At 41.6% G+C, this 15,787-nt stretch overlaps 1 protein-coding gene across 4 annotated transcripts in view; it reads right to left on the minus strand.

Annotated features, from left to right (window-relative positions):
• The window catches only part of CNTNAP4 (contactin associated protein family member 4), a 274,373-nt gene that overhangs the window by 74,940 nt on the left and 183,646 nt on the right, over nt 1–15,787 (minus strand). For all 4 annotated transcript variants that reach the window (XM_081213562.1, XM_081213561.1, XM_081213563.1 and 1 more), the window contains 3 exons: nt 9,443–9,614; nt 6,983–7,089; nt 2,577–2,696 (listed from right to left, as the gene is read on the minus strand). In XM_081213562.1, the coding sequence (XP_081069688.1) occupies nt 2,577–2,696; nt 6,983–7,089; nt 9,443–9,614 (399 nt within the window). The remainder of the gene's footprint in view (nt 1–2,576; nt 2,697–6,982; nt 7,090–9,442; nt 9,615–15,787) is intronic.

A 15,787-nucleotide genomic window follows, 5' to 3' on the forward strand; every position in this document is an offset into this window, starting at 1 on the left:
GAGCACTGCTGAGTTCCTGCAGGAACTTGTTCTATAATTTTCTGGATTGTAAAAGAAGCTGGCTGGGCATAATGGTTATCCGTTGAATACGATTTGGAGAAAGCAACCAATCCCTTCTGTAAAATATCATTTCCATAACTCAGTTTTGCACCTTAAGAAAATAATGCAGCTTCACTTTGCTTCTCTCATATGAGGCAGTGATATTTAAGGCTGCGAGCCTATACACATTTAGCTGGCAGTAAATTCCACTGAACTCAATGGGGCCTTCTTCTGAGGTGATTGCAACTGTGAGTCACCATGAATGGAAGTTAACAATTTCCTCTAGATATTGCTATGGCATTCATTGTCCATACAGTTTCATCAGACAAAAGCATGTCCTGTGTATTGGGAAAGACCGATGCTCCATTGCAGAACAGTGTAAAACAAATCACAGTGCTGTATTTGTGAAAGCATTGACAGGGAAGGCTGCTTGCTGGACAGGAAATTCAAATTTAGAACCCTCTGCTCAGCATGTCTTAGGGTACATTTTGTCTAATTTCATTTTTTATTAGTTTACCATCCTTTGACCTTGCTGGATTCCCACCTTATGTAAGAGCTCACTCCTATAATCTTAGCCAGTCCACTGAATTTATTTATAGCCTTCGTGTCTCCTAAGAAACTGAATCAATATTTTACAGTTAAGTGTTTTAACTATTCTGCAGGAACACCTTGCCTTAAGCTTCCTTTATTTATGGAAGCTTAGGAATGACTGACAGCAAAAGGAATATTTTTTAAAAGGCATGTAAATCAGCTATAGCAGGAATGGGGAGATTTGTGTGGTTGGGTCGATATTTTCAAGGATGTAGAATTATACCCATTTACCTTGGAGCAAGCCTACTGAACTCAGTGGGAATTGCTTCTGAGTAAACAGAGATAGCTATGTCCTGTAAATGTGCCCGGTAGGCATCAGGTGAGCAAAACCTTGCTCCCTGTATAGATAAATGTAAAATGTCATCTTACAAAAACGTTCCATGCACACATTCTTGCCATCTGATTTGAAGCTGTCGACCTCAGGCTTGTGGTATTGAAAATGACCCCCCAGAAATAAAAGAGAATCGCAGCACCTCCCTTTCCATCTGCCTGAGAAGAAAACTGCATGCATATCAATGACAAGGCAGTAGTGTAAGAAATCTGGGCATCTGCCTCCATTGCTGCTAGTGGGAAAAGGGAATACCAGTTGTGAGGAAACAGGGAAAGAAAACAAATACTGAAGATTCAGCCTGTCAGATTGCATCTCTTGGTGAGGAACTGATCAATGAGATTTGCTTAATGTGTTGAATAAGGAGTGACTGATGAAAAAACTGGCAGCTGTTGCCTGGTATACAGGAATAAATCAAACCACTTTACCTCAGAGGGCTGGCCTTTTGACGGAGTTTAAAATCACCAGAGTGCTTAAATTGCACCCCTCTCCCCCTCTTTGATCAGGTCAAAAATTAATGAGTGGTTGTATCTCCCTTTCTCTTAAGAGGCATTGCAAGAGTTGTGCCAATTTCAATGTACATGAACAGGGCACTAAAGGAAATAGAGAGGAGTTTGCAATTCTTGGCTGGCATTTCTGTGTTCATTAAGACACCGTCCCTTCCTTTGTGCTGTAAGCTCAAGGGCGTTCTTCCGCTCTCCTTCCAGGTCCATGTTCTGAGCTGGAGAGGAGGAGAGAATAATTTCTACAGCTGTCTGGCGCTTCCCAGATGCTTGCAGGGTCTCAGCAGTCCAGTGCAGGTGCAGGGACAATTTCTGCCTCCATTCCAGTATCGAAAGAAACCAAATACCAGTCTACTCAATGCATATAAAAATCTAAAATTATTCAAGTAGAATAGACTTGGGATGCTAGTACCAACAGCAGCTGCCATGGGAAAGAAATCAGGCATTCCAATATAATGGAAGAAGTTGTGGATAAATGCCTGGAATATGGATCAGTGGCCTGGTTGGGTTAATTCAAGTTCCATTGATTTCCATAGGACACACTTAATTCCCCATTGAAATTAATAGGCCTTAAAAGTGCTTAATTTTGGCTGATTACAGCTGCAAAAGAAGGTGCGCCCATCATTTTTAAACACCCAGCTGTAAAAGGCAAATCAATAAAATTAAATTAAATCACCTGAAATGACATAATAAAGACAAGGGGGGATGCTATACATCACTTTTGAATGTACAGAAGGAAATCAAGTTTTTAATAAACTCAATAATCTTTTCAGTAAAAGCTTTTTTTCTCAATTCCTTGCATACTCGCAGTGCTAACTTCTCAAAAGTAAAACTCTTCAGAAAATGAAAATTGAGTATGAGAGAAACCCACTTACGAATGGTGCTACGGGGGGGGGGGGGAATAGTAGCCTCACAATCTGAGCCTACGTTGTTGCTGTAATTTTCCTGCCTTATTCATTTCCAATATTCTGAGCTGAGAAGTCACCTTCATTCTGTTTCATTCTTTAAACTCACAAGTTCCCAAATAGGTACACTTCCTACTTGATAGATTGTGTTTCAATGTAATGAACATGCACGCAGAGACGGCCGTGAGTTAAGGGAGTTTATCACCTTACCTGTCATATTGCAATATACAAGAAATGGTCCCAGGGGGCCACTCCCATCTGAGTCGATATAGTAAAAGCCCGAAGTGTTCCCTCTGTGCTTATAGGCTTCACACGATTGCTCATAAATAGCTGTAAGAGAACATCTTCCATCACAAACATAATGGCATTGTTTGCATTTTATCTGAAACGTGAACATTTGTCGGGTGGGGGTCGGAATAGACAGCACTAGGGCTGGGCGATAGCACTTTTCAACAGCCAAACATTGCGGTGTGGCAAAATACTGCGGTGTGGAAAAAGAAAACTTATTTCGAATGAATGTATATAAATGAAAATATCAAATGCTCAGCAGTGACTACATTATTACATGAGCACTGTTCCACAGCATTTGATATTTTCATTTATATACATTCATTCGAAATAAGATGGGTTTATGAAGCAATTCTGCATCCTCCCCCCACGCTGATGAAGAATTCTACGAAACAGTAGTCAATATCCGGAATCACTGTTCAGTGTTGGACATCATATTTGCTGAATACACAAAGCTTCACAGCTTGTCTTTTATTGTACAAAGTTTGGTACCTTGCTTCATTTAAAGATTTTCAGAGACTTTGAAACTAAAGATTTCATTTTGTACTTGTTATGGTTTGAAGCAATTCTATAAAGATTGTCTATTACATATGTATATGGCCATTGTGTTGCCGAGACATTGCTGACTCGTCCGTGAGGACCAGGATTCCGAGGGTTGCTTTGCGCACCTCAGTTGGGGCTCCTTTAACTGATCACTGTGGCGTGCGCCAACTATGCTCCCCTCAGCTGAACAGTTTCATGGAGCCCCCACACTGCCGCCAGCTCATGGGAGCCAGCGCTGAGGTAAGGGCAGCTGCACACTCCTCAGTCGAGCAGTTTAAAGAAGCAGAGGGAGGAACAAGCTGTATTGCCACCTCGCTTGTTTCTTGCTCTGCATTGTATGAGGGCAGAGTGCGATGGCGGTTTCACTCAATGATATATCGCTGGTGAAACTGTCACTGCTCCTGAGTCCCTCTGCTAGCAGCGCTGCTGGAGGAAGGAACTCTAGCGGACGCTGCCAGCAGAGGTACTCAGGAGTGGTGCTGGTTTCACCACCGCTGAGTGAAGCCGACATCGCGATCTGATCCTCATGCCAGTCCTGGGCGATATATTGATATATCTCCCAGGCCTAGACAACACATGCATTCAAATCTGAGGGAAACCGATGAAATTCACACATACAAAGCTGCACCACTCTTGGCGTAAGTAAACAGCATTTATGCTCCTTTAAATAGAAAATGACGGAGTGCGTGTTTCTCTTCACCTCCTGAACAACAACGTTCACAGCGGAAATATCCAGAGGTGGGTGGCCAATCATGCAGTGTCAAAATGTGAATAACATAAAGAAACTTGCTTTATCTCAAAATCACAAGGAACTGAGTAATAACCAAGCCACAGCAGAACTCTGCTTTGCTGGAAACCGTGTCCTCCCTAAAAGAGGGCACATGTTGCAGTGAGACCTGGAGACTGATCTCCTGGTTGTGGGTGGGTCTATTGGATAGCCACAACACCCGATTGGGAGGTCCCTCGTTGCTGGGTGTAATCTGGCCAATGGGGTGCAGTCTAAATGAATCGAGGGACCTATATAAACCCATGCATGTGTCCCAGAGCTTCATCTTTCAGCTCGTGCATCGGAACACCCATCCACCTCTCCCTGATTTTAGGGCATTTTGCTATTGACCTTGCTACGCTATCATGTGTCGTCTGTCATTGGCAGGAATTTCCCCCACTTGGCTGATTGGCTGTTGCCATTTGGGTTTCGCCAGCCATGTAGCAATTCGTCACAACTTGTAAGGTTGTGGATAGGCACTGGTTCATGTGACAGGGATGGGAGAATGGTCTCACCATCCCTATGTGAAGGGTATTCCGTTAAGGGAATCCAGGGACGCAAATTGGTTTGGTCAACCCCCGAGAGGGACCCATGCCTGAGTGCAGGGGAGCAGCTGGAGAGTTTGTTCTCAGGCTTTTCACCTGCCTCAGGTATTCACCCTTGGCTGACCTATAATAGAGCTCTGGGTCAACGCTACCTGCAAGGGTGCAGGGAGCTAGTCGAACCAGAGCCTATGTAACCACTCACTTTTCTGTAATCAATAAAGCTGTGGCCTAAATTCTGCCAAAAACCAAAACTAAAATTTGAGTCAAATGTGTCTTTATTTAAAGGGGAGGTCTCTGGTCTGAACACACAAAAGGTGGCAGTGCAGCCCTCTGCCTAGTTCTCTTAGCTTCCACCAGTGCAAGACCTAGCCTGCCATGAAGGTTCCTGCTACATTTGCCGAAACCATGGGTGGGAATTGCCAGTAAAGCAGGGCATTCCTGGAGTAGCGAAGGGATGGAGTTAAGCTGACTAAGAATCCACAGTGCATGGTTAATGATGGAGTTATGCATGGTCTCCAAAACCTATTAGCTCCCATCCCCATATTCTTCTGTGTCGTAACATCCATACCATGACCCACAAGAATCTTCACATGTCCACCTGCCGTAAAGATGGTTGAGGGGATGGGTGGGGCTTCAGGAAAGTGAGATACATTCCAAAAGTAGTTTGAGAGGCACAGACTTAAACTGCATCTGCCAGTGCCAATATGTGCCAGAGGCATGGCCACTCCATTGATCATAATAATAAAGCACCAGAGACTTAATAGCATCTTCATCAGTCTCTTCTTGTGTCAGAAAAGGCCACTGTGATGAACAGCTATGCTGTGTAGGGGTTTCAACAGGCAGCTATAACAGATGGTGGGGGCTGTTTTAGCATTGTTTTAGTCAAATGAATGGCTTCTTTCTGCCAGGACCCGAGCTCCGGGTCCAGTGATCTGTGTTCCCAGTGCAGCAAAACATTTCATCAAGCAACAATATGGAAGCTACGGGAAATATGTTTCAAGCTTAAAATCAAGTACATATTGATTGACATTCTCTGCTTATGATCCTGGTCAATTAGAAAGATGTTGCCCCCTTTCCTGCTTGGAACAGCTGGATCAAGTAGCTCTCAAACCTTTAATTTAAGGTTCAATAAGCAGTAGCAGTTCTGGCTTGACGGTTCATCATATATTGTGGCAGCCAAGTTCAAAAGAGATTATCGGCATCATCTAGATTGATTAGCTTCACTTCATCATAAGGAGCTGTATCCCAACTGAGACTTACTCAGAGTAGAACTCGTTGAAATTAATGGACCTAACAGCCATGTTCATTATTTTCAGTGGATCTGACTAAAAGTCTCAGGGCATATTACCACAATAATTTTAAACCACTATCTTAAAACCAGTAAACAATTTACAATCAGAATAATGGGGAGGATCCTAAAAATGATGAAAGCTATTCAAAAAGGGTGCCAAACTCATATCTGTAGGGAGGGAATTCCACAGCTTTTGACATAAAGTTACAAAAATGGACTTCCAACGGCTGAGGTTAAAGGCCACTCACTATAATCTACCCAAACAATAACTCCACATCTAAAGTGCATTAGCTGAAACTTCCAAAATAACCCATCACCATCTTACAGTTATGCTATACAAAGCTGTTAATTTCTAAATGATATTATGCAGTTAAAATTGTCGATGTTTAGCCTATATTTAACTTGAATGCCTACCAAATACGATCAAATTGAAACTTTCTTTCAAGGCAAAAGGAAACTTGTTTACAAAAGGAGAAGTCAGTAAGGGGGGGTAAAATAATTACGAGGAACAAAAAAACTCACACTTTTTTCTAAATTTATTTATGCATGAGAACAATACAGTACAAGTTGTGAACACCGGGTGAAGCTTTTATCCAGAAATACAATCTGTAATTGTTCGAGTTTTTTTCCTCCTAGGTTTTTAAACAATCAGGCTGTATGACAAAAACCAGATTGAAAGCTTCAGAAGGTAAGACAGCACTGTTGTTCTCTATAGAAAGTTTAACACAAATAGTAGTTGGGGATGCTGGCACAAATTGATTTCTCTGAATTCCAATGTGAGCTAACTTGAGCCACACCTCATGGACTCATAAGTGAATGGAAGAATCCTTCAGATTTTGCACTTCTCTTGATTTTGTGATCCTGTTCTTGGTTCTAAAAACGTACCAAAATGCATTTGAAATGGTGTAATTTTAGGTACGTTTAGGAAAACATCCGTGCAGATGAAATATATATTTAAGTACACATTTAAATCTGAGTTTTCATACAGATTTTTCTAACGACAACCCCTCTTAAAATATAATAGTGCTGGAATGAGTGGTCTTCACAATTTCTCTAAAATAGAAGGCTATATGCATTTCAAAAAGGAACAACCAACCAACCAAACAAAAACACTTTGCAGTTAAACATTTCTCCTCTAAAATAAAGTTTTTTAAAAAAATATAATAAAATACCTAAGACTTACAGTAATGGCATGTAGCTCCCATGTAACCTGTGTTTGCACAGCTGCAATAGAAACTATTCCAGGACTGTGAACATTCACCACCATGTTCACAGTAATTGGGAAGACATCTTCAAAGACAAAAGGCAACATGTAAACATTTTAAATATAGTTATAGATAAGGTATAGTCAAAAGACAGATCTCTCCAAAGTACAGCAGAATAATATGCTAGGATACCAGTGAGGGGCACTCCTGGATCCTCTGGCCTTTGGTGAATGACCAGTTTGGGTAATTAAATTTATTTATTTATTACACAAAAATTTATACATCGCTTGATTGTAAAAAGCCTCAAAACTTTTCACAAAAAATATAGGAAGCTAAAATCAAGAAAATAATATAACACGACTTTAAATCGTACAAAAATTAATATACTAAAACAGATCCTAAACATCTGAGGTAGTCTTGCCTAACTAAGACAGTTTTTCTAGCTGAAGCCAGAAAGAGTACAGTTGTACCTCAAAAGTTGAATGCCATGTGAGTTGAACGTTTTGGCTCCCAAATGACTCCCAAAGTGAGTGTTCAGGTTTGCGAATGTTCTTTAGAACCTGAACATCCAACGTGGTTTCCACAGTTTCTGATTGACTGCAAGGGCTTCCTGCAGCCAATTGGAAGCCACGCCTTGGTTTTCAAATGTTTTAGAGGTGGAACGGATTCCATTTGACATCCGGGGTACGACTGTACTGGAAGTTGCCTGCTTGATCTCAATAAGCAGGGAGTTAATTCTGTGTCCAGGGCAGCTGTTTATCAGCTCCATCTGGTACGCAGATTGAGACCCTACCTGCCTGTGGACTGTCTCACCAGAGTGGTGCATGCTCTAGTTATTTCCGGCTTGGATTACTGCAAGGATCTCTACGTGGGGCTACCTTTGAAGGTGACTCGGAAACTGCAATTAATCCAGAATGTGGCAGCTAGATTGGTGACTAGGAGTGGCCGCCGAGACCATATAACACCGGTCCTGAGAGATCTGCACTGGGTCCCAGTACATTTTCGAGCACAATTCAAAGTGTTGGTGCTGACCTTTAAAGCCCTAAACGGCCTCAGTCCAGTATACCTGAAGGAGCGTCTCCACCCCCATCGTTCAGCCAGGACACTGAGGTCCAGCTCTGAGGGTCTTCTGGCAGTTCCCTCCCTGCAAGAGGGCGTTCTCGGTAGTGGTGCTCACCCTGCGGAACACCCTCCCATCATATGTCAAGAAAATAAACAACTATCTTACTTTTAAAAGACATCTGAAGGCAGCCCTGTTTAGGGAAGTTTTTAATGTTTAATGCTGTGTTGTGTTTTTAATATTCAGTTGGGATCCTCCCAGAGTGGCTGGGGAAACCCAGCCAGATGGGCGGGGTATAAATAATAAATTATTACTTTTGTTATTATAAAACTGTAGGTGTAGCCACACTAAACAATCGAGTTCCTACAAATGCAGTATGGATATTATGTGGCACCTGCAGTTTTGCCAATTATGCCAATCAAGAAGCAGAAGCAAAGTCACACTCCCCTTTGCTGCTCTCTGCAGAGGTCATCCCTCAGAGCAACCAAGGTTGACTCTGCTCCATGGACTAAGAAATAACTAAAGAGGGAGCTTCGACAGAAGAGAACATAATATGTAGTTATTTCTGACTACATGATAAACATTTTGATTTAGCCTTAGAAACAGATGGAAAAGCAGATCTTGTATTTGTCACCTTTAAATGCATCACGTAGCTTAAAAGGAAAAAACCATGTACTATAAATAATCAGAAACTGCTCTGCTAAAGACCACCTTGACAAGGCATAATTTAAACACAACAGTTTAATCTACCACATACATCTTAATAGCAGCTAATAAATATGTAGGGCGATACAAGCTTGGAAGGAAATTCTAATACTTGCTTGAATGTTTTCATCTGGCAGCCACAAGATCTTGGATCTTGAGAAATCTAATAAGTATCCCTAGGCTATCTATAGGTTTTCCATAGGGGGCTTGATGTACAGTCAGAGCAAATGCATCTGCTATCCTCTGTGTCTGAGGATACACAGACTTCAGAAGACGTTTACCAAACAATTTTTGCCTTTAAAATAATTTTGGGCTGGCTTACTAAATGCACCCATAGACTGAGAAAGCAGAAAAGCCACCCAAAGGAAAAGTAAAAGTAAATAAGTATCAAGAAACTGTTGGGATGGGGCAGGAGACTTTGAGAAGAATGGATTTATTTCAGGGCAAAAGCAGAGGTCAGAAGAAGGAACCGACATGCCCTCGCCTCCTGAAGGACTGCTGCTACAAATCACTCTTTTCAGGGAGAAGCAGCAGCCAGACTAACATTTTTATGTGGCCAACTCATATGAGATATAAAGTCCAGAAAGGAGAGCAATTTGAAAAGACCCAAACATTCCAGCATTAGCAGTGTTCAAAGTTAATACAGTCCACCGAAAAATGAAACTGTTCTTACCTGTCTATAATGCCACACAAATCTATCTGAAGGTCACTGAAATTTCCCATTGAGTTCTGTTGAACTGAAATTAAATCCACTGCTTTGTTATCAATGGAAATTAGTTTCATGCACCCAAGGAAACCACCAATTGGATTTTTACATTCTGAGCTGTTGGCATTAGAAGGACATCCTGGAAACATAACACATAAGAAAGAGTTAACTGGGGGGGGGCTACTCTAAAGCACACAAAAAGTATCTATTTCCTACAAAAGAGACACAAAACTTAAACTCCTGGGTTGGCTTGGTCCCACTCACTTGTGATCTCCAGGCAGTACAGTGGTACCTCGGGTTAAGTACTTAATTCATTCCAGAGGTCCATTCTTAACCTGAAACTGTTCTTAACCTGAAGCACCACTTTAGCTAATGAGGCCTCCTGCTGCTGCCGTGCCGCCGGAGCATGATTTCTGTTCTTATCCTGAAGCAAAGTTCTTAACCCGAGGTACTATTTCTGGGTTAGCGGAGTCTGTAACCTGAAGCGTATGTAACCTGAAGTGTATGTAACCCGAGGTACCACTGTATTCAGAGGCATAGTGGTAGAAATGGAAAATAATTCTCTGATAACTTTTGTACAACATCTAACCGCAGGCATTCATGTTTAGTTACGACCCACAAGCATAAGCTGAAAATATTGATCACAGTTTAAAAAGTTATAGAATGATGGCTCTCAAAATAAAAGCTCATACAAAAGGAGCTGGCAACAGCTCCACATCTCTCTGCAGTCCCATGACCCTAAAACTCCATGAGTGTCACTCTTGTGACATATCAGGAAATCGCATCACAGTCACAGTTCCACTTCTTCACTAGAGAGGCAGAGCCAAAGATTTACACAACATGTTTTAATGGTCTGCCTTTCAGCAGCAGAGTTACAAGTCTGAAACTTAACATTCATTCATAACAAATGTGCAGCCTAGATGTCAGGTCTCCCATTGGGGAACTGAACTTTAGAAGTCACCAGGCATAATTCGCTTTTTGGATATCACAGGGCGCAGTGGCCAGACAAGATTACTGTTGTAACTAGAGTAGGGACAAAAAGGTCTCAGCCAGAAACTATAAGACCAGCACCCCTAGTAACATGAGTAATGGGGCATCATGGACATGCTTCTTGTGGCAGGGTGATGCTCGGACCATATAGTGGCAAATGTTTTATGGCCCCTGAATGCATGTGGGATTTTGCCTGACAGCTTTACCAAGCTATCCACTATAACCCCCAGGTCTCATTCTTTGTTTTCCATTCACGGTCAATCAATTTAGGGTTTTGTGTGTTGTGTTGTGTTGTGTTGTGTTGTGTTGTTGTGTAACTTTGGTGCATTCTGCTTTTATTTCCACCCCAGCCTACAAAAGTAGTCTTCAGCTTTAAAAGGTTTTGATTGCATGCCAACACTACCAGGAATGCATCAGAATAGCACCACAGCATGCTTCTTACAAAATTCAGTTAACAACAACAACGAAAACCCTTTTGGTTTATTACATTGGCTCCAAAATGCTAGGGAATCACAGCTGTGAAGGGCCATACCCTTAACATTTTCATTACATAGAGAATATTGATATGGTGTGGTATCTTATCTTGTGGTTAGCTCCAGCTTCACCACTCTGTTGGAGACGAGTGGCTGTCAGTGGCAGAGTGGCAGACCTAAGTCCCAAATTTGTTTGTTACTGGAATAACTTCATGGAATCTATGCAACTACAGTGGACCCTCGGGTCATGTTACCTTCGGGAAACATAACTTTCGGGTTTCAAAAGCGCCAAACCCAGAAGTGTATACTTCCAGGTTTTGCAGCGCACACATGCACAGAAGCACTCTATCACACCACACACTTTTTGGGGGTATGTAAGGACCCCCGGAACGAATTAAGTTCATATCCAGAGGGTCTGCTGTAAAGCTATCATTCCATGTTGCAAGTGGCAATGTCTGGTGACTAATGTCATTCATGTCGAATGACAGTTAAGCCATGTTCACATGAGGAACCATAAAACCTTGCCCCCTCTTTCTCATTATAATTATATGATGCGACTCAGCTGTCTCACACTTAACAACAGGGCCACAACTGTGACTCTGCAATAAAATCTACAGTAGCCATTCATTGTTAATATAATTGTCATCACTGTCATCAGCATCCCGTATTCATCTATTATTTTTAGATACTCCGCAGATGTAATATCTGAGCACATCCAAGTATTAACAAAATATATTACAGAAATGAAACTTAATGCCGAAAAGATGCGAGGAAAAGGGAAACAAATGAACAATTAGATCATAGTGAGCAGCATATGAAAATTGGTAACTCTTCATTTTCTATGTAACACTGTGTTCCACAGTAAAAGCCCTTGGTGAAGTCATCAGTTTGAACTATAAATGTTAATAGGTTATTCGGGATGACAAATGATGCCTTTTACTTCTTTCCTTGATTTTTTTTTTTCCTTACAGGACATTGCCGCCTCAAGACTGATGTACTAAGACATTACTTTGATTTTAATCAAACAGTGTTGCCTCTTGGGTGATATTAGTCAAATGACTTGTTGTCTCATAATATTAGCAGGCAATAACTTAAGCCTGCATTAACGATGAAACCGGCCTTATAACTTTCAATGAAACCCTTTTCAAGCTGAAGCCTACTTTTGTAGGCTAGGTGAAATAAAAGCAGAATACCTAAGTTGTATAACACCAGGAAATATATATATCTATATGCAAATTGTGCATGACTAATTACAATTAAAATGAAGGGGGAATGTGGCATTCGTATGGAGCCCCCGGTCGTCTCACGGACTATTGACCCAAACACCACTAATCTGCTGCCACCAACCAGGTCCTTCCTGGTAAAATCACTTCAGTCTCAGTCAGCTTTTCAATTCATAAAGAAGAGTGTATTTTATTTCAGACTTAAAACAAAACTATTACAGCATTCCAAACAAGTGTTCCTCTTTACTTTCTTAGTCTTATGTTCCTCTCTCTATCTCTGCCACCACCCCACACTCACAGACCAACTGCCCTAACTGTCTCGCTATTACCAACTGCCTTTCCCAACCAGCCAACCCACTCAAACCAACCAACTAGCAAAACTCAACTCCCAACTCCCAAACCTCAACTGTCAACTTCCAAACCTCAACTGTCTTTTCAGAACCTCCCACTCTCGTTTCTACTTTCCCCTCACATTCTCACTGGCCAATCACATCACATCCATTTTTAACTCTTTCCTTGACGCATCCTAGGGCAAACGCCACAGGGAACAAAGAAGAATGAGACTTTGGGGTCACAGTGGACACTCGATGAAGATGTCGACCCATTATGCAGTAGCTGTGAAGAAGCTGCATTCCATTCTTAAGGTGTTTAGGAAAGGAACTGAAATGAAAACTACCAATGTAAGACACAATTCTTTGGTACTGCCACAGCCGGAATACTGCACATGGTTCTGGTTGTCTCAGCTCAAAAGGATATTGTGGAGTGGGAGACGTTGCACAAAATGGCAACTAAAATGATCAAGGGAACTCCCCTATGAGAAAATGTTACAGTACTGGGGGCTTGTTCACTTAGATATAAGGTAACCCCCTGCAGGTAAAGGTAAAAAGGTAAAGGACCCCTGGATGGTTAAGTCCAGTCAAAGGCGACTAAGGGGTTGTGGCACTCATCTCGCTTTCAGGTCAAGGGAGCTGGCGTTTGTCCACAGACAGCTTTCCAGGTCATGTGGCCAGCATGACAAACCGCTTCTGGCACAATGGGACACTGTGACGGAAACCAGAGTGCACGGAGACACCGTTTACCTTCCCGCCAGAGCGGTACCTATTTATCTCCTTGCACTGGCATGCTTTCGAACTGCTAGGTTGGCAGGAGCTGGGACAGAGCAACGGGAGTTCACCCCATCACAGGGATTCAAACTGCCGACCTTCTGATCGGCAAGCCCAAGAGGCTCAGTGGTTTAGACCACAGCGCCACCGGGTCCAACCCCCTGCAATACCAGAATCTCCATCTTCCTTCCATCTTTACTGATACAAGGTGAATTTCTCACAGATAGTGAAAACTACATGTGGCCAAGTTGGAATACAAGCCCAGTGTTCTTACTGACCCCAAACTCCTGTGTGCTTGATGGCATTCACACTGACTTGAAGCATATGGAGGCAGCTATGTCTTACTGGCCTCAGAGAGGATGGGACAACAATGACATGGTTGCAAGGCATACCTGACCAATTGAAGTACAGTGGTACCTCAGGTTAAGAATGTAATTCATTCTGGAGGTCCGTTCTTAACCTGAAACTGTTCTTAACCTGAGGTACCATTTTAGCTGCCACCACCGCATGATTTCTGTTCTCATCCTGAAGCAAAGTTCTTAACCTGAGGTACTATTTCTGGGTTAGTGGAGTCTGTAACCTGAAGTGTCTGTAACCTGAAGCGTCTGTACCCTGAGGTACAACTGTACTCAATTATATATCCTCTGATCTGGAACTAGGATGGTTCTTTGCTCTTTTCAACACCTTTGGAAACTAAATCCTCATTACGCAGGAAGGCCATTGGCTTGCAATAAGGGAACATTGCTTACTACATATTTCTGTTCAGCTTCACTTTCATTTCAAAATGGTCCATTTAGGAGGGAAGCAGAGTTTGATAATGCTTAGAATTTTAGCTTTTTAACTTTTAGTTGTTTTCCAGAGCAAAGATAACGATATAAAAAGATATCGCTCTAAGGTTCCTTCATATGCACCTGTCTCTAAAACAATACAATAACAAAAAATTTCCTAGGATTCTTTTGGTAAAGAATAAATCATTCACCGCCATTATTAACAGAACAGATGGTCTGATTTCAGACCAATGTGCTAAGTTCATATATATCAAAGTGAAAGAAACCATTTAATATGTATGATAGAATTTGATGAATTTGCTGTGTTTTCTCTCTCTTTTATCATTAATCTTCCCTTGCTGCTTACTTTTTAAAATACAAGGTCTGATGTGAAGGCACCTTCTTGTCTCCCACCTCGAGATGCATGACTATGCTGCCTGACCTCAAAACGATAGCGAATTTGAATACTAATTACATCTATGCAGGGAGGGAGACACACAAATCTCCACACCTTTTAAGTATTCTGTCTTCCAGATTTAAAGCAAACTAGCTACCACAAACTTGGGATTTTACAATACAAATCAACAGAACAACTTCTGGGGGAAATGGAACAACTGAGATAATACAGGGAAAACATTGTATCCCATAGTGCCTGGATTAAAGGGAAAGGGAAGGGAAGAGGGGGCACTATCAGCCATTATTTTAGAAAGTTGCAGGGTGCATGACTGGGCTACAAATCGGAAGTGATGAACTTCTGATTTCATGCATTCTTCCCTAACTTTTCCACAACAGTTTGAGTAGAGATTAGTGCTTGGATTACACTGTCCAAATTGTTGGCTTGATCCCAAAGCTTTCTGCCAATGAGATTGGGGTTATGGGTAAGTAATTCAGTTTCCAATGTGCCTGGCATAAATTTTCTGATAAGAGATTTATACTGATCTCCTCAGGTAAGATACCCAGTAGGACTAAGAAAGGACCACATGGTTCAATTTAGATTCACATTTGGCACTTTATACAACAGCTCTCCTTGGTCTGAGGTGATTCATGGGTTGCCTGAATTGATTCATCCATCTGTGTCTACTCCCCACCCCTCAATCCACTATTGGGGAATTAAAAATGGCTATAATTTTTTGACTTTTTGGCAGAAATGGATGGAATTTTCTGACATGGTAGTCCCTGCAGAGGGGCTAAAGCCTACCAAAGAATAGTTATAAGGGTTTCTGTGCAGGAAACTTTTTAAAATAATAATAATAATAATAATAATAAGAAGAAGAAGAAGAAGAAGAAGAAGAAGAAGAAGAAGAAGAAGAAGTAATTAATGTCTAACAGTTTTTTAAAAACATATTTTTGAAATTAAGCAGATAAAGCTGCATGCAGGACCTTGCCTTCCGAGGGCATGAATCCTGTCTAATATCAGAAGAATGATTGTACAAGTCTTCTGCAAGGAAAGCCATTGCATTTTTTGAGATCCAGTCAATTTCCCCCCTTTTTGATTAGGAAATTAAAAAATAAGTAAATGGCTATAACCTTGCTTTTGTCTTTTTGACAGGAGTGGATGAAATGGGCAGGTATGTTAGGCCTACCAGTGTGAATAAGGCCTGCCAAATTAGATGCAAATAAATTCAGAGAATTTTGCCCTGGGCATCTTAAAAATGTTCCCCCTCCAAATATATATACAAGGGTTAGGGTAGAATTTGATGAAATTCAGAGGCAAGGTGGCTCCTTCTGAGGGCATCAATCCCAACAAATGTCATAA

The sequence above is a fragment of the Podarcis bocagei genome, assembly GCF_964188305.1.
Source record: "Podarcis bocagei genome assembly, chromosome: 11".
Taxonomy (NCBI): Eukaryota; Metazoa; Chordata; class Lepidosauria; order Squamata; family Lacertidae; genus Podarcis; species Podarcis bocagei.